Raw genomic sequence first — 23,622 nt, 5'->3', positions numbered from 1 at the left:
TAAAACTATAAAATTTTTAAAAGAAAACATATGGGAAAAGCGTCATGACATTAGAGTTGGCAATGATTTTTTGTCATTTTCCAATGACACCAAAGCACAGATGACAAATGGAAAGATACATAAATTAGACTTTATCAAAATTAAAAACTTATGTTCATTAAAGGACACAATTAACAGAGTGAAAAGACAACCCACAGAATGAGAGAAAATATTTGCAAATCATATATCTATTAAGAGGCTAATATCCAGAATACATAAAGAACCTCTATAACTCAACAACAACAAACAATTCAAAATGGGCAGAGAACATGAATAGACATTTCTCCAGAGAAGATACATAAATGGCCAATAAGCACATGAAAAGATAAAAGATGCTCAATATCACTAATCATCAGGGAAATGCAAATCAAAACCACAACGAGGTATTACTGCCATGCAAATTAACATGGCTACTATCAAAAAAGCAGAAAATATAAAGTTTAGCAAGGATGAGGAGAAATCAGAACCTTTGTGCACCGTTGGTGAGAATGTAAAATATTGCAGTTGCTGTGGAAAACAGCACAGTGATCCTCAGAAAATTAAACACAGAATTACCATATGATCCAGCAATTCCACTTCTGGGTATACACCCCAAAGAAATGAAAGCAAGACTCAAAGAGATATCTGTACACCCAAGTTCATAGCAGCATTATTTGCAATAGTCAAAAGGTAGCAACCCATATGTCTATGGACACAGATAAACTGTGGTATATACATAATACAATGGAATATCATTCAATCTTAAAAAAGGACAGAAATTCTGACATATGCTAAAACATGGATGAACTTTAAGGACATTATAATAAGTGAAATAAGCCAGTCACAAAAGGACAAATATTATATGATTCCGTTTTTATGAGGTACCTACAACAGCCAAATTCACAAAGACAGAAAGTAGAAAGATGGTTGCCACGGGCCAGAGGGAACGAGTGGGGAGTTACTGTTTAAGAGGTACCAGAGTTTCAGTTTTGCAAGATGAAGAATTCTGTGGATAGATACTGGTGAATGTAGCACAACAATGTGAATGTACTTAATACCACTAAATTGTACACTTAAAACAGTTAAGATGGTAAATTTCATGTGTATTTTACCATAATTAAAAAAATTTAAGTTAAATTTTAAGTTAAAAGCCAATGTGATGTAAAACAGAAAGAAGAGAGGGAGAACTCTTCTTATGTAAAAGAGATTAAAGAATAATAAGACAATGCAATTTATGAACCTTAATTCGATTTAAACAAACAAACAAAAACCCAGGGAAACATCTATGAGACATCTGAGGAAATCTGAATATGCCTTGTATAATAGGTAATAATTATATATTATTATATTATTATCTATTATCCAGGGCATATTCAAATTGACTATTAATTTTCTTAGCTGAGATAATATTATGGTGGTTACAAAGTAGAATGTCCTTTTTCTTAGCAGATGCATGAGGCAGTACTCAGGAGCAAAGTGTCATTATATCCGCAAATTGAAAACCGTTTAACAGAAAAGAAGAATGAAAAGAAAAGAAAAAGTAAAGAATGCACATAAGGTAAAAAGTTAAAATTGGTGAATCTAAGCGATGGGCATAGAGTATTCACTGTACTATGTTTTCAACTTTTCTGTGTTGTTCAAACATTTTCATAATAAAAATTTGGAGCTGGAGGTAAGGAGATGTGGAGTAACTCAGGGTTTGGAAGTAGCAGAATTTAAGCTGCAAGATGACTAAGATTAAAGTAAGAAAAACTTCTTTCCCTGGGAAATGGTTGCCTGTCCCTCCCCACTTTCTCATGTTTAATATAAGATTCATTTTGCAATCATTCTCTACATGACAAATATTTCATTAAGTTGGTCCTTTGGTCCACTGCGCAACCCTAGCTGACTACCACGGTTACCAAGAGCTCTTGGGCTTTCAAACTTAGAATCAGCCAGTGACAAAAAGCATTAACAGGTCATGTGACCAGGAAACAAACAGCTCCCCAACTACTGCGGTGGGAAGCCAAGACAACTGAAGACAGGAGCAAAAAGAGGATTTTTTTCCCTGCAAGTGTTTTGGGAAATAAAGGGAAAAGTAAAACAAAGTGAAAGCATATAAAATGTAGAAAGACCTTCCTCTTCCCAGAGTAAAACATTATCATAGTATTTTCTTGTCTAATGGGTAGAACTAAATTTAGTTTTTTTCCTTTGAATATTTTCTTGCTTCCCAAATTTAGTTTTTAACCAGAACATAGCCTATTATTTGTCACTGAACCATTAAACTTTTCACTTACTGAAGTATTTACCTATTAAAAAACACCTGGTAGGGCTTCCCTGGTGGCGCAGTGGTTGAGAGTCTGCCTGCCGATGCAGGGGACGTGGGTTCGTGCCCCGGTCTGGGAAGATCCCACACGCCACGGAGCGGCTAGGCCCTGAGCCATGGCCACTGAGCCTGCGCGTCCGGAGCCTGTGCTCCGCAACGGGAGAGGCCACAACAGTGAGAGGCCCGTGTACCGAAAAAAAAACAAAAAACAAAAAAACACCTGGTAAGTATAAAGAAAACCACAATCACTCATATTTACAGCACCCAGAATTAACCTATGTTAGTGCCTTTTTGAATTATGTAAAATATTAATTTATCATCCTTTTTTATTTAAAAAATGGAATATGACATATAAAACTAAAGTCTTCCCTGTTCCCCATCCCCAGAGGTCACCACTATGAGTTTGTTGTGTAACCACCCACTCTTTTTTTCCTTTTTTTCAATAGAAACTTTCAAACACACACCAAGCCCAGCAATAGCACTGCCCTGTAGCTTCCAGGTCTACCTGAGCACAGGTGGCACATCCTGGGTAGATGGCCTGTGGTCACCCACGACTTTACAAAGTTCCTCCTTTAGAACACCTGTAGACTCAACATATACCCAGTAATACTATTTATATCAAACATGCTGCTTGTATACTGTACTGTATTTCTCACTTCCCTTGGATTCAGGCTCAAAATCTAGACATGACAGATGACAAGACAAAAACAAGACCCAAAGAGAAGCAGTTTGCCCAAGATCACAAGGCTGAGTAAAGATTAACAGCCCCAGGACCTGAGTGACCAGGCACCCTGACTCTGAACTTCTCCTGATATATCTCACTGATTTCCTGACAATAAAGTTAGCCTCAGATACAATATTTCTGAATTCTAAACAATCATCTCTGTTCTCCCCATCTTCCATTTTACATATAATAGTTAATTCACTGCTCACTGCTTTTATAACAATTACTGTATACACAGCCAGATATATTTTCTTGTTTGTTTGTGTTTCATTATCCTGGTTCCCTGGAAATGAAGGAGAAAATTTGAAAATTTTATTTCTGCCTGTTTTTCCTCCATAATTTATGCTTTTTGATTTTCAAATTAAACAATTAAAACATGAATAATCCTCCTTATATTCTATATGCTTTGTGCTTTGAATGTTTTACAAAGTGAACCCTCATACCAATCTGAATCACTTTATCTTATGAAACTGCTGTGAACAATGTGATGTGAATCTCTCAGTAATACATAGTTTGGGTGAGTTTTTTGGGGAAAGAGTTGTTTTACATAAAATCATAATAACGACATATGTAACTGCTCTGCAACGTGTTTTCACTTAACATTGTACCTTAAGATCTTTCCAAGCTAGTAAATAGAACACAACCTCATTTTTAAAACTGTTGTACTATGTTCTTTTGTGTTTATTTAACCAGACACTATAATTGAACATTCAGGATTTTTATTATTTTTGCAAATAGCAAACAATGCTTCATTGAACAACCTTATATAGCCATCTTTGGCACAAGTACTAAAGTTTCTGCAAGGTAGAGACTAGCATTGCCAGGTTAAGAGGTATCTGCATTTAAAACTTTGATAGATCTTGCCAAATTGTCTTCTTAAAACGTTCACCTACAATATAACAGAGTACCTGTTTCCCCATAACTTCTAAACCATGTGTGGTTAGAATTTTCATTGTTATACAGTTGTCCCTTGTTATCCATGGAGGATTGGTTCCAGGACCCCCTCAGATACCAAAATCTGCAGATGCTTAAGTCCCTTATATAAAATGGCATAGTATTTGCATATAACCTATGCACATCCTCTGGTACACTTTAAATCATCTCTAGGGACCTCCCTGGCAGTCCAGTGGTTAAGACTCTGGCTTCCAATGCAGGGGGCATGGTTCGATCCCTGTTCGGGGAACTAAGATCCTACATGCCACACAGTGCAGCCAAAAATTAAAAAAAAAAATCATCTCTAGATTACTTATACCTAATATAAGTGCTAAGTGAACAGTTGTAAATACAGTGTAAATGCTATATAAATAGTTGCTTGTGTGCAGCAAATTCACGTTTTGCTTTTTGGAACTTTCTCAAATTAAAAATATATATTTTTCCCCCATTTATTTATTTATTTATTTATGGCTGCATTGGGTCTCTGTTGCTGTGCCTGGGCTTTCTCTAGTTGCGGCGAATGGGGGGCTACTCTTCGTTGTGGTGCGAGGGCTTCTCATTGCGGTGGCCTCTCCTGTTGTGGAGCATGGGCTCTAGGTGTGCGTGCTTCAGTAGTTGTGGCACGTGGGCTTAGTAGTTGTGGCTCATGGTCTCTAGAGCACAGGCTCAGTAGCTGTGGCGCATAGGCTTAGTCACTCCGCGGCATGTGGGATCTTCCTGGACCAGGGCTCGAACCCGTGTCCCCTGCATTGGCAGGCGGATTCTTAACCACTGCGCCACCAGGGAAGCCCAAAAAATATATTTTTGATTGGGGTGGTTGAATCCATGGATGAAGAACCTGTGGATATGAAGGGCTAGCTGTAATATTATTTTATTTAGGACTTTTGCATTTGTAGTTCTCCTTTGTACTCTCCTAGTCAAACACCAGCATTATGCCAGCATGAGAGAACAAATGGAAAGCTTTCTGAGGTATATACTTCACTTAGCATGCTTTCCATTTTCATTTCCCTTGGTAACATACACTGTGCCCCTTCTCTGCCACAGCATCCAATCATGACTCACCCAGAAGCAAGCCAGGTCAGCTGGAGTCCTTTCCAGGGATTTCCTATTTTAGAGGTAGAAGAGAAATGGCCTCTAGGGTCACAGTGCAGGAAGAATGTGGATTTCAGGTTATTATGGATAGAGGCAACTATTTTGATAGCAGAGTCTTGGTTCCAGTTCCTGAGGCCCTAGTTCTTACAGGTCTTCCTACAAGTCTTATCTCCCCACTATTCCTTCCAGCCAAGTAAGCCAATACATTCACTCCCTTTTTTACTTTAATCTTTTGAGTTGGGTTTCTGTCACTTGAAATAGAGAGCATTCTTCTTATTATGAAATCAAACCCAGGAAATGTTTAGGGTTGAAGCATACCAATGTCTGTAACTTACTTTGAAAAGCATTAAAACATAGGATGGATTGATGGATGGATAGCAGGATGACTATATGATAAGGCAAACAGAGCAAATACATTAAGCAGAGAATCTAGGTATGAATATACATGAATGTCCACTGAACAATTCTTTCAACTTTTCTGTACTTCCAAACAGTTTTCATAATAAAATATTGGGGGGAAAATCAACAGCAGGAGTAATACAACATATTATCATATCAGCATTAATTCAGACTTCAGGTACTGATTACAAGGAGCTACTGCAGGACTGCTAAGAAAAGGGTTTAAGGGCTTAAGAAAGCTGGCCCTGCATTAAAGTGGCAACTATTTATTCCCTCCATAAAACAGACTTGGAAGAAAGCCAAGAAGGCAGGATGTGTCTCAAGTCAATAAATGTCCTTTCCCACTGATGTCCTTTCTGGAGCAACAACTTGCAATGTAAAAAGCAAAGGCAACATTACTGCTATCATGACCAGCATGGTTAACCAGTGACCATAAAGTGACTCAAACTGAAGGGATACACATACACACACACACACACACACACACACACACACACACACACACGACTGAAAATGTGTTGGCATCATTTAACTAGTCCATGACTTGAATTTTCTCCCAGCATTTTCATGTAGCTCATCACAGCCATTAGTAATCCTAAGCAATATAACTTTCATTCCACACAGCTACCTCTCTGTGGTAGGGACAAACAGGTGCCTAATCCATATCCATTCTCCCCCCTTTTTTTTTTAACTAATAATGGGTTGGCCAAAAAGTGCCTTCGGTTTTTAAGTAAAAATAAAAGACACATTTTTCATTTTCGCCAAGAACTTTATTGAACAACATAGTCACCGTTTTGTTCCACTACCTTCTGTCATTTTTCAGGCAACTTCATAATTCCATCTTCCCAAAACTTTTTGAGCAAAGGTTCCCGGTGTCTTTTACAGTCTTCCAGGGAACTGAAATTTTTTCCATTAAGAGAATTTTGTAAAGACCAAAATAAATGGAAATCTGAAGGTGCAATGTCTGGTGAATACGGTGGATGAATCAAAAATTCCCACCCAAGCTGTAACAGTTTTTGCCTGGTCATCAAAGAAACATGAGGTCTTGCGTTATCCTGATGGAAGATTATGCATTTTCTGTTGACTAATTCCGGACGCTTTTTGTCGAGTGCTGCTTTCAGTTGGTCTAACTGGGAGCAGTACTTGTTGGAATTAATCGTTTGGTTTTCTAGAAGGAGCTCATAATAGAGGACTCCCTTCCAACCCCACCTTATACACAACATCACTTCTTTGGATGAAGACTGGCCTTTGGTGTGGCTGACGGTGGTTCATTTCACTTGCCCCACGATCCCTTCCATTCCACATTATTGTACAGTATCCACTTTTCATCGCCCGTCACAATTTGTTTTAAAAACAGAATGTTTTCATTACGTTTAAGTAGAGAATCGCATGCAGAAATACAGTCAAGAAGATTATTTTCACTTAACTTGTGTGGAACCCAATCAAAGCGACGAATGTAACCAAGCTGGTGCAAATGATTTTCAACGCTTGATTTGGATATTTTGAGTATGTCAGCTATCTCCTGCGTGGTATGATGTTGACTGTTCTCAATTAAAGTCTTGATTTGATTGCTATCAACTTCAACTGGTCTACCCGACTGTGGAGCATTGTCCAGTGAGAAATCTCCAGCAGGAAACTTCACAAACCACTTTTGACACATTTGATCAGTCACAGCACCTTCTCCATACACTGCACAATCTTTTTTTTGCGTTTCAGCTGCATTTCCACCTTTCTTGAAATAATAAAGCATAATATGCTGAAAATATTGTTTTTCTTCCATCTTCAATATTAAAGTGGCTACACAAAAATTCACAAATTTTGATACATTTTTTATTTACTTAAATAAAATTTATTTATCTATCTATCTATCTATCTATCTATCTATGGGTACGTTGGGTCTTCATTGCTGTGCATGGGCTTTCTCTAGTTGCAGCGAGCAGGGGCTACTCTTCGTTGAGGTGCACGGGCTTCTCACTGCGGTGGCTTCTCTTGTTGTGGAGCACGGGCTCTAGGCGCGCGGGCTTCAGTAGTTGTGGCTGGCACACGGGCTTAGCTGCTCCACGGCATGTGGGATCTTCCGGGACCAGGGCTCAAACCCGTGTCCCCTGCACTGGCAGGTGGATTCTTAACTACTGTGCCACCAGGGAAGTCCTGATAAGTTTTTTTTTTTTAAATACATGCTGATATGATAGCTGTCATAATACAATCTAACAAAATTGTTTCGAATGAAGTTAAGGACAACTAAGCACTACTAGAGCCACTTACGGAAAAAAACGAATGAACCTTTTGGCCAACCCAATAGTATCCCAATTTTATTTGGAGCAGCAATAGGCACAGCTCCTTTGCTTCTAGAGCTGACCAATGAGACATGCAAAAGCGATCAGGTGGAGGCTTCTGGGAAAGCTTGCTGAAGGGAAAGAACTGACTCAACTAGGAAAGCTGCTGCTTTTCTTTCCCCTTCTTGCCTGACAGACCTGATAGCTAGAGTTCCTGCAGCCATTTTGTGACCATGAAGCTATGAAGAAAATGGAATCCATTTGCTAAATACAAACACAGAAGTGGCCTGGTTCCCTGATGACTTCATACCAGGACTAGCCTGCCCTCCTCTAGATAGACATCTTTTCCAAGAGAGAGTAAACCTCAGTTAAGTCATTGTTAAGCATCTTCTACCAGCTGCCAAACATGGCTCCTGACAGGTCACCTTATCTAAAATAGTTAAAACTTGTACCCAATTGCAATTCATGTCTATGCATATTTCACAAATTGGAGTATATAAGACTCTCTACAAACTAAATCTGAGAACTTCAGAAAATGCTCCCCACCACAAATGGAAAATGTTATTTCAAAGTCTGTCACTATGTTCCACTGTAACAATATATTATTTTCCATTTTCTTCCTTTTCTCCAGATTTCTCTGAGCATTTCCACACACAATCTGCTCTTTGTAAAGTCAGTTTCACAGGTCTTCATTCAAAAGGCATCCACAAGTACTTTCCCTTACTTCTTTGACTATTAAAAGCATGCCAAATATAAATGCACTGTGGAATCCTGGATGGATCTTGGAATAGAAAAAAGACATTAGTGGAAAGACTGGGCAAAGAAAGTCTGGAGTAATAAACTCCAAATAAAAACAAATCTACTAAGTAAACAAAGTTTACAGTAAACTAATGTACAGTACAAATATTAATTTCTTAGTTTTGATAAATACACCATGTTAACGTTAGAGGAAGCAGAGTGAAGGCCTTATAGGAACCCTATGTACCATATTTGCAACTCATCTATAAACCTAATATTATTTCAAACAAGTTGAAAGCAAAAAGCATGCCAAATTAGCTAACTTTCCATTGAACTAGGTTCAAAATCACAGAAAACAGTTTTAAATACCCAAGTAGCAAACTCTGCTTTTTCTTTTCTTTTTTATTTCAGGGCAAAACAATATTTAAGCTGTGGAACTCTTGAGGGCATCTGCATCTCATCTACTCCCCCTCTCCAAAAATTAGAATATCACAGAAGAGCCCAAGAGCTAGGAAACACTGTTACAATATTGTGCACTATTAATGCAACTATACTCACTAAATAAGAGTCCTCAGAACACAGTCATCCCAGACATATGTGAAAATGCAGACAGGGGCATCCCCTGATTTTCAAAGTTCGCTTTTACATAAGACCTACCTGTTTTCACTAACTGAAAGAAATCTGAAGAGGGTTTTTGCTTTTATGAAAAAAGGTGAAAAGCAAAGATAGCCAGCATCTGTTTTGCAGTGGAGCAATGAGAGTGGCACTGTCAAGCTCCTTCGCTGGTAACTACACTCAGCATTACAGCAACAAGCCTCCATAGCTTTGAACTGTGTCTGTGAGCATCTGTGCTTTATCCTGATTTATTTTGTGCCTCTGTTAGCAAGATGTGTTCTAAGGTAATTGCTCCTTCACTTTAGGCTGTTTCACCTTACAAAAGGTTTCCTAGGAAGGCTCTACTTTCTGATAGCAGGGGGAAACCCATACTTAGACCTCCACCCCAGGCCAGAAATAAGGTCATAAAAACGTAACTAAGCAAACCCTTTTTACTTCTATAAGCACCAAACCAAGCCTCCCTGGCCAGAATCCAAGCAAGTATACTGAAGGTGAAACTTCACATTTTCAGACACACAAGGTCATAGTCTTGCTCTGTATTTTGAGTTTTCTTAAAGCAGGGACAATTACCACTTCTGTAGATCTGTAAACCCAAAAGAGAACCACGGGTATTGGTACCTGACCAATAAACATCACCTGAAGAGATAACCTGTCTCTGTGAGGCTTTATGTAAGCGCTCTCTATAGAAAATCACTATGGTGACCCACCTTCCCACCATCTAGCTTACAACTGTGATTCTTCATTCTCTGAACACCCTTAGCCCAGAGTTTCACCTGTAATTATTCTTTATTCATTCAATAAATAATTAGTGCAAGCAGTGTTTCATAATGGCTAACAACAGCAGTTCACATTTAGTGAGTACTGACTATGTGCCAGACACTGACCTAAGCACTAGGGCAAGCAATATGGGAAATGGCAATAAAAAATGGTCCCAGCCCGGGGCTTCCCTGGTGGCGCAGTAGTTAGCAATCCGCCTGCCAGTGCAGGGGACATGGGTTCGAGCCCTGGTCTGGGAAGATCCCACATGCCACGAAGCAACTAAGCATGTGAGCCACAACTACTGAGCCCACGTGCCACAACTACTGAAGCCCGCGTGCCTAGAGCCTGTGCTCCGCAACAAGAGAAGCCACCACAATGAGAAGCCCGCACACCGCAACGAAGAGCAGCCCCTGCTCACCCCAACTAGAGAAAGCCCGCACGTAGCAACGAAGACCCAACGCAGCCATAAATAAATTAATTAATTAATTTTTAAAAAAAAAGGTTCCAGCCCTTTGGTAATTTCCAGGAGCAACAAAGAAGGTCCTTTCTTATGAGTCCCTTAACAAGGAAAAAATTCCACCTATACATGGTATAGAAGAAGACCAGCACAGGAACTCCTCGGTCAGAATTTTTTGCTAGAGCACACGCCACCCAGTGAGTTCTTAAAGGGCGCATGGCAAGTCAAACTATGAGACCTTGCATGTGTGAAATGTCTTTATTGTTCCCTCACACCTGCCTGAGAGTTTGGCTGGATACAGAATTCTGGGTGGGAACTCATTTTCTTTTAGAAGGTACTCCTTGCTCCATTATCTTCTAGTGTCCATTCTTGCTACAATCTAATGATTCATGACTCTATGTGATTTATAGATATTCTTCTGTCTTCATAGTGCTCAAAAATTTCATTATGTGGGGACTTCCCAGGTGGCACAGTGGTAAGAATCCTCCTGCCAATGCAGGGGACACGGGTTCAAGCCCTGGTCCGGGAAGATCCCACATGCCACAGAGCAACTAAGCCTGTGCGCCACAACTACTGAGCCTGTGCTCTAGAGCCTGCGAGCCACAACTACTGAGCCCACACGCCACAACTACTGAAGCACACGCACCTAGAGCCCGTGCTCCACAACAAGAGAAGCCACCACAATGAGAAGCCGGTGCACTGCAACAAAGAGTAGCCCCCGCTGGCTGCAACCACAGAAAGCCCACGTGTAGCAACGAAGACCCAATGCAGCCAAAAATAAACAAATAAAAAATAAATTTCTAAAAAAAAAAAAAATTTCATGATGATGTGCCTTGGCATGGATATTTTTAAATTAATTGTGCTGGATTCTTGGAGGGTCCTTTTAATCTAGAAACACACCTTTATTTGTGAGAAACTATTTTATTTTGGATGATTTCTTCATGCCAACAAACAATAACCACCCACTATCCCTCCTTGTTACAGACATCTACAAACCTGTAGGTCACTCAGTCCTCCAAATTCCCTCAAGATTTAGCTTCTGGATCATTGTCTCTTTGCTATTACTACTCCCATCTTAATTCACGATGATCTCAATATGCACTGAGATAACCCTTCCACTATCCTTACCTCTCAGTTCCTTTACTCCTATTTTCCAATTACGTCCTCTATCCTACCTCAGCCACTCCCTCCCACAGTGGCCACATCCAAGCAGCTCAACACAGCTGAAGGGGAAGCATTCAACCATGCTAACTGGGTCTCACCCACCTTAAATTTATGACTACAAATGCCAAATGGGCACCTGGTGCCCTAAAATATTTCCTTATTCAACTCATTTTTTCCCACTCTCCTGGATGAATTTTACACCTTCTTTCTCTTCAAACTTCCAACACCTCCCCCACTCTTCATTTTTAGCTAAAGACCTTCCTTCTTATTTAACTGAGAATATGGAAGTAATCAGAAGTGAACATTCACTCTGTCCCACTACCAAGCTACCAATTCACCAGTATTTGGGTCAATATAATCACCACAGATGAACTGTCCATGTAGCTATTGAGCTTAAGGTCAACATATCCATTTATATCCTAGATGCCATTCCCTCTCATCTACTCAAGGACTTCACCCCTGCAACTGTCCCTTCTCTCTCTTTAATCATCAATTTGTCTCTCTATACTCCACCATTCCCATTAACTTACAAACATGCTATCTGCCCACCTAAAAACAAAAAGAACTCTAACACTTCGTGCCCTTCCAGCCACAGCCCTATTACTCTGCTCTCCCTTATAGAAATCCTTGAAACAACATCACTGTGACTATCTATACTCACTGTCTTCAATTCCTCTTCTATATCCTCTTGAACCCACTGCACCAAAACTGTTCTTGTCAAGGTTGCCAATGACCTCCACATTACCAAATCTAATAGTCTATTCTTGCATTTATCATTTGACTATCCTTGATTCTTCCCCTATCTCAGAGGTAGGAAACCATTTCCCCTCAGAATTTGGAAGACATTGCTACACTGCTTTTTTTACATGGGATATCCCAGGGCTTGGATGTTGGTCCTCCTCTCTATCTACATTTACTCCCTGGGTCTCTATCTAGTCTCATAGCTTTAAAAAAAAATTCTGGAGTTACCAGTAATATGGATGGTATTTCCAGTTTCAATCTCTCTCCTGAACTACAGACTAATATATCCAACTGCTAATCCAATATCTCCACTTGGCTATCTATTATCTATTAGGAAACTCAAATGAACAAGGTCAAAATTGAACCTCTATTTTCTCCACAAATCTGCTCTTATTCCAATGCTCCCAATATCAGTAAATGGCAACTCCATTCTTCCAACTGCTGAGCCCCAAATTGACTATGCTTTCTTACATTATTGTTCCTTCAGCCCTATTTCCTCCCCAATATTTACTTCTCACCACTCTGTATTATGATTTTTACCTCTCTCCACTTACAAAGGAGCTCTTGGAGGGCAGAGGCCTGCCTTATTGCTCTGAATCCACAGCACCTAGCACAGTGTATGTTGGATTATTTGCATAAAGAGGGAGTGAAATTTAAACTGTTAAACAAGTCCTGAGCAGGATCAGATTCCTCTGCAGGAAAAGATCTGAAGTAGGAAAGCATATTTCAACTATTTCCACTGGTTCCTTAGTACAAGTAAAGATAGTTATTTGGTAATAACTCCAAAATCTCAGAGGCTTGAAACAAAGGCTTACTTCTTGCTCACTCTACATGTCAAACATAGGTCACCTGGCAGCTTGCTCTGGTTCCCAGACTGAGACTAGCCACCATCCGGAGCACCAACAATCACCAAAACAGAGGGAAAGAGTGGCAAATCACACACCAGAAGTTTTTACCATGAAGGGATACACATCATTCCTGTGCACATTTCACTGACCAAAAGCAACTAACAACGCCATATCCATCTTCAAGGGTGCAAGCAAGTACAATGGTACCACATGCCCAGGAGACAAAAACCAAAGATATTTGATGGACAGCACTGATGACTACCATATCATTAAAAAGAAGCTTTTAGGTCTAAGCAACAATATTTTAACTCCTGATCTCTACTGCTCATCTGTGAAAATGAACTAGAAGAGAACCACTCACTTGCAAAGTACTATCTATGGGTCTCTAGGAATGCAGCTTCATCAGTTAGGCCCGCCTCTTTCATCACTCAGGTGTCAGAGTGCAGCAAAGAAGCCAAATATGGGTGACAGGAAAGTGCTGAGCACAAACCTTCTAGAAACGTTCAATGTCAAAATCTGGGAAAGGCTTAACTGAATGAGTAAGAAAAACACGTTCAGTTAAAAACGGCAGGGAAAGGAGGGAAACTTTCACAAAATTTCTTTTACCAAAGGTATACAACCTCCAGGCCTTCGGGTTCCTTGCACTACCCCATGTCTGAAGACTAACAAGTTTCACTCAAACCACGTGATGGAAAATTCGGAGTTTGAGTATGATTAGTAAAGTTAGCCAACATTGATCTTTTTAACATAAAAACACTACTTACAAAAAAGAAATGTATATCAGAAGCTATATGTGCTACCAGAAGCAAAATGTGCTACCAGAAGCAAGGAAGGAAGCAGTTATTTTAGAGATGGATTTTATTCAGAAGCTCTTTTTTCCCTAAAAGTCTCAAAGACTCCAGACTTCAAAGCTCAAGATGATATGGGATGAACCCCAAGTTTACATAGACCCTGGATTTAAAGTGTGGCTGCTTCAAGTTCTAAAGTATCCTGTGCAGTTTCTATTTTATTCAAAGTTTAAATACTTTCTAACAGTGAAACTGGCTGCCAGAAACGTTAGGACAGACTGGAGATGGTTACCATAAGTTGCTAAACACTTGGAACTGTAAAGCCCACTGAAATTCCACTGAAGAGCAGAACAGGAGTCCAAATATGTCACCTAACGTCACCTGCCAAATCAGAAGCAAATTAGGACTCCCAAATGCAACTAAGGGTATCTAGTCCCACCTCCCCATCCTTTATTTACTCAACCAATATGTGTTAGTAACTGAGGTGAAAGAAGGAATGTCGGTAAGTAAGAGAGGGACTGGATTTTAAGATTCAGTTCTTGTTCTCCATGAATCTGGTGGAGTTAAAATAAAAACAAAACAAAACAAAGAAAAATACAGATTTGAGAGCAAAAATTCCAATACAATGCCTTAAATACCATAACAAGGATACAGGAAAGACCATTCTCACATGTTAAGCTGACAACCTTCGTTCAAGGAAACAACACCGTATTTGCTTTGTTAAGTAGCTAGAATAAAGAAAAAGCAAACAAAACAAATAAAAACCCTCTTCTGGTTTAATGACAGTTTAGCAGAACCAAAGCCCATTTCTCTCTCTTCCTCCCTTCCTCTCAATGGTCTCTGCCACAACCCCTCCATCATTCCAACCTCCACACTCCACTGGCGGCCCCAAACCAGCTCCATCACGAATAATACCGAGACTATCAAGGTCAGCTCCAAAGGCACAGGAAGCAGACAGCAGAAACAAATCTTCATATATCGAAAGCGGGCGGGGACCCTCCCTATACTGAGGCACCCGGGGGCTCTATCTCTAGGCTCTGTGGCCTGGGATCCGCAGCTTTCGGGGATTCTGGCCCCTTTTTCCTTATCCAGGCCCCTAATGACCTCCACCTGTCCTCAACCTGAGCTCCCCATCGTGGAGTGAGGGAGCCTCGGGCTGGGGCAGGGGGAGGTGGGGAAACGCGCAACAGGGAAGATGCTGTCCGTGTGGGTGTTTCTATGGGGCGGGAGGGGGGTACTCTCTAGGGAAGGCGCAGTGAGAGGTAAAGGCTCTAAAGGAGACGTACTGTAGGGGAGCATGAGAGGTAAGCCATTTCGAGGGAAACCCATTTGGGGGTTCTATAAGGGGAGCTATTGTGAGGGGACGTCTCCATAGATGGCCGTTTCTGGGGAAAATATCCTATGGGAAAGGCAAGTGAATTAATCATACAGAAGGCACTGTGGAGGTTCTCGATAGGCGAATCTTTCCGGGGGGAAATGTCCTATGGGGTTGGAGATGTCATAATAGGGGGTCTTCACAGAGGAGCCGTTGTGGGGTTGTCGATACAGGAGCCATTGTGGGAGCCTCTGCACCGAGAGCCGCTCCTCGGGAAACGTTCGTCAGGGAACCGTTCAGGAAAAAAACGTCCGCAAGGAAGCCATATCGGGCCACGCCCTTCGGCGGGAGGCGTCTCAGACCCCAACAGCCCGCAACCGCCTGCCCGCCCGCCAGCCCCTCTGCTGCCTCAGCCCCGCGTACCTGACGGAGGGCGACCCGCGGCCAGGGCCGCCGGGGGACCGTGCGCGGGGCAGTCCCAGCCGGTGTGGGGGGTACACGTCCATGGCTGCGAGAGGCGGAGGAGGACGGCGCCGCTGCGAGGGTCACTCAGGCCTGCGGGGCGTCTCCTGGCCCGCTACGGCCGGGTGGGGCGGCTGGGCGTGCCGGGTGGGCGGGGGGCGCAGTGCGCGGGGGCACGTCGGGGGCGGGGGCACGTCGGGGGGCGGGGGCGGAGCCGGGGGAGGGGGCGGAGCTGGACGCGCGCAAAGAGGGCGGATGGGGGCGTCGGGACGGGTTGGGGGTGGGGGCAAGCGCACGGCTGCGGGTCGAGTCTTCCTTAAGCTTCGAGGCGGCCGGGTTGGACGTTGGGAGCGTGGGTGCCCAGAGTGAAAGCTACCGCGCCGCCGCTCTGGCCTGTCCTCAGGCTTCGCATCGTGGAGTGGGACTCTGCGGCGCCCCCAGCCACGCACACGGGCGCGCCTGGGGGCGGGGCCTCGTTCAGCCCCGCCCAGTCCACTTCGGCCTCCAGCAAAGCCTTCTGCTGCCGCAGCAGGTCCCTGGCGCGGAGATCTGAACCGCCCTGGTGCTCGGCTTTCGTGACCCGGTCTCCCAGGCCGGTTCCTTGCTACTGTTTCCTCACCCGCTGCTAGTCAATTGTGCACCCTCCCTTCAGACGTTCAGCCGATTTCTAGCCGACCTAAGGTTAGTGGTGCGCGCCCAGCCTTGCGCAGACGTTAGGGGCTCACAGGGGCCCAGAGGATCCCTGCCCTTTACAGTTCAGATTCTGACTCGACCCGTTTCTGACTGCAGAGCCGTATGCAAGAAACCTAATCCCAGCGAGCGTCAGTCTTCTGTGTAATTGACAGTTTCCAGGCATCCTGTATATACAGGACGTATTTAATGATTTTGTCCTGCGTCGTATACTGACTTTGTCAGGATGCCTTAAATGTCCTGTATTTATCTTTTTATAATCAATTAAAAACTATTAGAGCTATTTTTCCGCCACAGTAATTGGTGCTTAAATCACTGAAAATCCTACCTTTACAAATAAAAGATCTATACAGTGTCTACGGTGTCTCCAGCGAGTTTAGCTGAGGAAAGACCAAAAGAAGGAACTAGAAATTAAAAGTACTTATTTTTCATATTCAAGAAAGGAAAGGACTTTTTTGCTCAAGTTCTAAGTCCTGATCAAGTAACCACCATTATTTAGAGATAACTTCACATCAGTACACAGGCTCTACAAACCAGCCAATCAGCGACAGCCTCACTCCAGTGGCTTCTGAAAATCAGCCAGTCAACAACAGCTTCACTCCGGTAGCTAGGCTTCTGAAAGTTTGTAAATCAACGACAGTCCAGAGCTTCTGAAAGTCAGCCAATCATTGACAGCGCCATGCTTCTAGACAACAACCAATCAGCAAGTGCCTCACTCCAGGGACCAGGCTTCTGGTAGTTAACAGGTACTCAGCTTCCTTACTCCAGTAACCACACTAACAAAGCTGGAAGCCCGTCAATCGCTAGACGCTCACACTTCTGAAATACTGCCAGTCCCGGAACGCTAGCTTCCCAAAACATTGGATTGGGTTGGCTCAGCTCCGACTTTGTTAAGGGAGACTGTTCCTTACAAGTACACCTCTCCTTTGCAGGCAGACTAGATATTCACCTTTGAGTTCAATTTGCTTTTCGTAAAATTTAAGTTCGCAACCCTTTCACGACTCAACTCCCACCTTACCGTTAGATATGAATTTGGACTTGTGACAGATGCAATGATGCAGCCATGAGATTTATTAAATACAACTTTTTCAGTTCTTGCGTTGGTCGGTATTACCAATTTTTTTCTTTTATAATTCAATGGGTGTATTCACAAAGTTGTGCGATCACCACTACTGTCATTTTAGAACATTTTCAGCACGCCCAAAAGAAACCCTATACCTTTTAGTAGTCATTCCCCCATTTCTTCCCAACCATCCCAGCCATAGGCAACCACTAATCTACTTTTCTCTCTCTCTCTCTCTCTCTTCCCGCCCCCCTTCTATGGATTTGCCAATTCTGAACGTTTCACATAAATGGAATCATACAGTATGTGGTCCTTTGTTACTGACATTTCATTTAGCATAATGTTTGCAAGGCTCATCCGTGTTGTAGGATGTACAAGGATTTCATTTTTTATGGTTGAATAATATTCTATTGCATGGTTATCTCACATATTTCTTATCCATTTCTCAGGTGATGGACATTTGTGTTGCTTCCACTTTTTTACTTTTTTTTTTTTTTTTTAGCTAATGGTGCTGTGAACATTCGTGTACAAGTTCTCCTGTGGGCACATGTTTTCAAGTCTCTTGGGTATATAACTTAGGAGTGGAATTGCTGGGTAACTCTATCTTTTGAGGAACTTCCAAACTGTTTTCCAAAGCAGTTGGACCATTCACAGTCCCACCAGCAATGTATGAGAGTTCCAGTTTCTCCACCTCCTTACCAACACTTACTATCTGTCTTTTTGTTCATAGCCATCCAAGTATCTGTGAAGTGGTATCTCACTGTGGCTTTGATTTGCATTTCCCTGACAGCTAATGATGTTGAGCATCTTTTCCTATACCTACTAGACATTTTTATGTTTTTTTGGAGAAACGTGTGTTCAGATCTTTTGCCCATGTTTTAATTGGGTTGTCTTTTTATTAAGTTGTAATAGTTCTTTATATAGCCTAAATACAAGTCCCTTATCAGGTATACAACTTGCAAAATTTTTCTCGCACTCTGTGGGTTTTCTTTTCACATCCTTGATAGTGTCCTATGAAGCACACAATTTTTAATTTTGATGGTATCCAATTTATTTTTTTCTTTTGTTGCTTGTGCTTTTGGTGTCATATGTAAGAAACCATTGCCTAATCCAGGGATTTACCCCTACATTTTCTTCTAAGAGTTTAGTAGTTTTGGCTCTTACATATAGGTATTTGATCTATTTGAGTTAAATTTTGTACTTGATATGAGGTAGAAGTTCAGCTTCATTCTTTTGCATGTGGCTATCCAGTTGTCTCAGCACCATTTCTTTTCCCATTAAGTTGTCTTGGCACCCTTGTTGAAAATAAATTGTTACCTCATTTTTATTTGCTATATTTGAACCCCTAAATGCCAAAATGCAAGTGTGAATTTCATGATACATTTTCTGAATTAAATGAGGAAAATTCCTTTTGAAGCTCTTTGTGCAGTATGCAAGTGTTCATTCAGTATTGAAAATGGTGGAAAGTCAGATATAAACGAGCATATACTATCAGCTTAGAGTAAAAGATGTGTGATTTCTTCAACTTGTATCAAAGAAAGTGATAAAATAAAATTTTGATTAAAAGAAATCTAGATGAAGAACATAAAATAATCACAGCAGAAGTTGTAACAGTCTCCCACATTGTATATTGTCATCAGTCTTTCAGCTCAAATGACTCTTTGAATGTACTGCTACCAGGAGGATTTTCTAATTCCAAAACTGGAAGCAAAATTTCAAATGCCAGGACAAAACCTACTGCAATAATTAAAAATATAATAACTCCATTTACTATTGCAGTGATTATCAAAGCCCTAAATGCCTCATCTTTTTATGGATTCAAGTAATGACAAAGCAGAAAAATTTGCTTGTGCAATAACCTTCTTGTGAAAAGGCTCACTTGTAAGGTTATTTTAAGTAAAGACTCTTCCAGATGAGACTTCAGAAACAAGAGCAAATTTTTGCAGAGACTCTCTTATTGACTTAGGAGTTAACGAAGAAAATTGTACTGCTTTTGGTGGAGATGATACCAATACAAATGTTGGTAGATGTTCGCATAAAAGTGCAGACATTGTTTATTCAAAGCTGAAGTAAAGCACGAATGTTTCTTCAGAAACCGTTTGGCTATCTGGTTCATATTCTACATGGTGCTGCTCTTACAACATCTGATGTCTTTCCTGTTGACTTTGATGTAATTGTCATGAAATTGTTTTCTTAAGCGCCAACTGAACAACTGAGGAATTTTTGTGATTTTGTTGGCATTCAGTACTGTTCATTTCTCTTGCATTCAGAAACTTGTTAGCTTGCTTTAATAAATGGAGAATCCTCAGTTTATTTGAAGTACTGAATCATACTTTAATCCTAAAGAAAATGACCCTCAAATTCTTATTGACTTTAAGGGAAACTTAGTTACCTCTTGTTGATAGTTTATAATACCTCTTTAGCAATAGATTATGCAAAGTGAAAGAAGAGAAACCAGTGTTGTTGAAGCACTCCATTGCTTAAGGGAAGTGTAAAATGCACTAAAGAATGATTTTTTTAAACATCTTTATTGGAGTATAATTGCTTTACAATGGTGTGTTAGTTTCTGCTTTATAACAAAGTGAATCAGCTATACATATACATATATCCCCATATCTCCTCCCTCTTGCCTCTCCCTCTCACCCTCCCTATCCCACCCCTCTAGGTGGTCACAAAGCACTGAGCTGATCTCCCTGTGCTATGTGGCTGCTTCCCACTAGCTATCTGTTTTACATTTGGTAGTGTATATATGTCCATGACACTCTCTCACTTTGTCCCAGCTTACCCTTCCCACTCTCCGTGTCCTCAAGTCCATTCTCTACGTCTGTGTCTTTATTCCTGTCCTACCCCTAGGTTCTTCAGAACCTTTTTTTTTTAAGATTCCATATATATGTGTTAGTTTATGGTATTTGTTTTTCTCTTTCTGACTTACTTCACTCTGTATGACAGACTCTAGGTCCATCCACCTCACTACAGATAACTCAATTTCATTTCTTTTTATGGCTGAGTAATATTCCATTGTGTATATGTGCCACATCTTCTTTATCCATTCATCTGTTGATGGACACTTAAGTTGCTTCCATGTCCTGGCTATTGTAAATAGAGCTGCAATGAACATTATGGTACATGACTCTTTTTGAATTATGGTTTTCTTAGGGTGTATGCCCAGTAGTGGGGTTGCTGGGTCGTATGGTAGTTCTATTTTTCATGACTACCATCTCATGAAGAATTTGATTCTTGTACAAGAACTAAATACTCTTCCGGCATGGGAACCAGTGGAATCATCATGTATAGTGTTGAAGAAGAAAGGAAGAAAAATTGATGACAATGTTCTTTTTCTGTTACTGGATAACATTTTAAAAAGTTATTGATCAGGGGCTTCCCTGGTGGTGCAGTGGGTGAGAATCCGCCTGCCCATGCAGGGGATGCAAGTTCGAGCCCTGGTGCGGGAAGATCCCACATGCCACGGAGCAACTAAACCCGTGCGCCACAACTACTGAACCTGTGCTCTAGAGCCCATGAGCCACAACTACTGAGACTGCGTGCCACAACTACTGGATCCCCTGCTCCACAACGAGAGAAGCCACCACAATGAGAAGCCCACACACTGCAACAAACAGTAGTCCCTGCTCGCCCCAACTAGAGAAAGCCTGCGCACAGCAATGAAGACCCAATACAGCCAAAAATAAATAAATTTATAAAAAATAAATAAAAAGTTATTTATCAAGAGATGCAACATAATACTGAAAAATGAAAAACCATCTCATTCCATGAAAGATGGTATTTGCTTCAACAAGCCATATTTGAAGAGCAATTATCAGGGTTGTTAACTTCATCCTAGTATATGTTCAGTATATTGGCTCATAATGCTAATGTTGAGTATATTTTCTTATTAATGAATGTTCAATAGACAAAAGAACTGTAGAAGTTAGATGTGACCACTGTAGAAGCTATGATACAAAGAAAATGAACATAGACTGTGTCTGCAAGGAATTTTATAAGCAAATACCACAAAACAAGGAATTATTGAAAAGAACCAAATGATCAGAAGAATATAATTACAAAAATGTATGATTTAGATACTTATAATTTATTTTCTATGAATAACAAATACTTTTAAAGTATATGTACCACGCAATATTTTTCTTTTCTATCAATGTAGATATGCATAAGCAATTAGATATTATTCAAATTTAACTGAGCCCCCCTGTTTTTCATTTGCTAAATCTGGCAACCCTACTCATAAACGATCTGAGATACTATGTGTTACCCAGTTAAGAGGATCTTCTTAAAAGTTTTTCCCCAATAATCTTTTTTAATGGAAGTATAATTTCCTTACAATAAAATGGATAATAAAATACAGTGCAGTTCAATGAATTTTAACAAATGTTTACAGTTTTAGAATCATTGTGCCCTGCCCCCCCCCCCCCCCCCCCAGCTAGGATACAGAACATTTCCATGACCATAGGAAAGTTCCCTGAGACCGCTTTGCAATCAAATCCCCACCTTGGCCCCAGACAATTACTGATTTGATTTTAATGGCCATAGATTAATTTTATCTGCTCTTGAAATTTATATAAATGGAATCAGTATAATGATTTTGGGATTTATTCATTTTGTTATACATATCAGTAGTTTGCTCCTTTTTACTGACGAGTAGTTTTCCATAGTTTGGACAAAATGTAATTTGTTTATCCATTTACTAGTTGGTAGACATTTCAATTGTTTCCAGTTTGGGGCTATTATGTGTAAACTCCTATAAACATTTATGTGTAAGTCTTTGCATGACCTTATGTTTTAATTTTTCTTGGGTAAATACTTAAGAGTGGAATTGCTGGGTCATATGGTACACGTATATTTAGCTTTATAAGAAACCATCAAACAGTTTTACAAAGTGTTTGTTTTCATTTTACATTCCCACCTGCAGTGCAGGACAATTCCAATTGTTCCATAACCTCACCAACACTTGGTAGTGCCAATCTTTAACTTTCATTCTCCTGGCTATGCAGTGGTATCCCAGTGGGGTTTTAATTTGCATTTCCCTAATGATAATGATGTTGGGTACCTTTTCATGTTCTTATTTAGCATCTGAATATCTTCTGTTGTGAAGTGACTTTTAAGTATTTTGCCCACTTTTTTTTTTTTTTTTTTTTTGCGGTACGCGGGCCTCACTGTTGTGGCCTCTCCCGTTGCGGAGCACAGCCTCCGGACGCGCAGGCTCAGCGGCCATGGCTCACGGGCCCAGCCGCTCCGCGGCATGTGGGATCCTCCCGGACCAGGGCACAAACCCGTGTCCCCTGCATCGGCAGGCGGACTCTCAACCACTGCGCCACCAGGGAAGCCCTATTTTGCCCACTTTTTAAAATTAAGTTGTATATATTTTATTACTGAATAAAAGGAATTTTTAAATGTATTTTGAATATGATTTGTTTCCCAGATATATGCATTGGGAATTTTTTCTCCTAGTCTGAGGGTTGCATTTTCATTTTCTTAAGTGGTATCTTTTATGAAACAGAATACTTTAATTTTCATGAAGTCTAATTTATTTTTATTTTTTCATTTATTTAAGAAGTAAATGTGGCTAGCTATGGTATTGGGGCTGTAGGAACAAGAAGAGGTAGGAAGGCCTGGACCAGCTATGAGTCCTTACCTGAGGTATTGATCCCCACCCCCCGCTCAAAGCCTCTAATCACAGTCTTGAACATGCAGAATAATAAAAGCCTGAACAGATTGAAGTTTGATTCTTTTGGCAAAGCTATTACATAACTACCTATGGTGGTCTGGAAGGCTTCTCAGTAGAAGTGACATTTGTGCAGGGGGTCCAGACAATGAGTGATAATAAAAGCTATTATTTAAAAACACACTGTGTCCCAAGCACCTTTCATGTACTTCTTTGTGGTAGCCAACCTCCAAGCTGGCCCCCAGTGATTCTCACCTCCTATATTCAGGCCTTTGTATAGTCCCCTCCATTAAACAGGTAAGAAAACTGGACTTCAGAAAGGTTAAGGAACTTGCCCAAATAAGTATCAGAGTAGAATTTTTTCCCTTGACAAATAATTAAAAATTTTTTTTCAATTTCCATGAAGAAATAATAAAGGGAAACATCACAGCTTAGATAACAAATCTCTTCAGGCTTTCTTGAACCTCCTTAATTTTTCTCTAATGCTGTAACTTCTCACAAAAAACCCAAGGCTGCTCAACTTTACACACTCCTCTCTATATCCTGTCATGCATT

General features: G+C 40.8%; 1 protein-coding gene across 2 annotated transcripts in view; it reads right to left on the bottom strand.

Moving 5' to 3' along the window:
- DNAAF9 (dynein axonemal assembly factor 9) overlaps positions 1-15,678 on the bottom strand; it is a gene marked incomplete at its 5' end in the record, with an annotated part of 146,909 nt that extends 131,231 nt beyond the window's left edge. For both annotated transcript variants that reach the window (XM_082858006.1, XM_082858007.1), the window contains one exon: positions 15,596-15,678. In XM_082858006.1, the coding sequence (XP_082714132.1) occupies positions 15,596-15,678 (83 nt within the window). The remainder of the gene's footprint in view (positions 1-15,595) is intronic.
- Positions 15,679-23,622: the final 7,944 nt, after the last annotated feature.

The sequence above is a fragment of the Leucopleurus acutus genome (genome assembly GCF_964270905.1).
Source record: "Leucopleurus acutus genome assembly, chromosome: 16".
Classification (NCBI taxonomy): Eukaryota; Metazoa; Chordata; class Mammalia; order Artiodactyla; family Delphinidae; genus Leucopleurus; species Leucopleurus acutus.
This window is presented reverse-complemented; position numbering and strand designations above follow the sequence as displayed.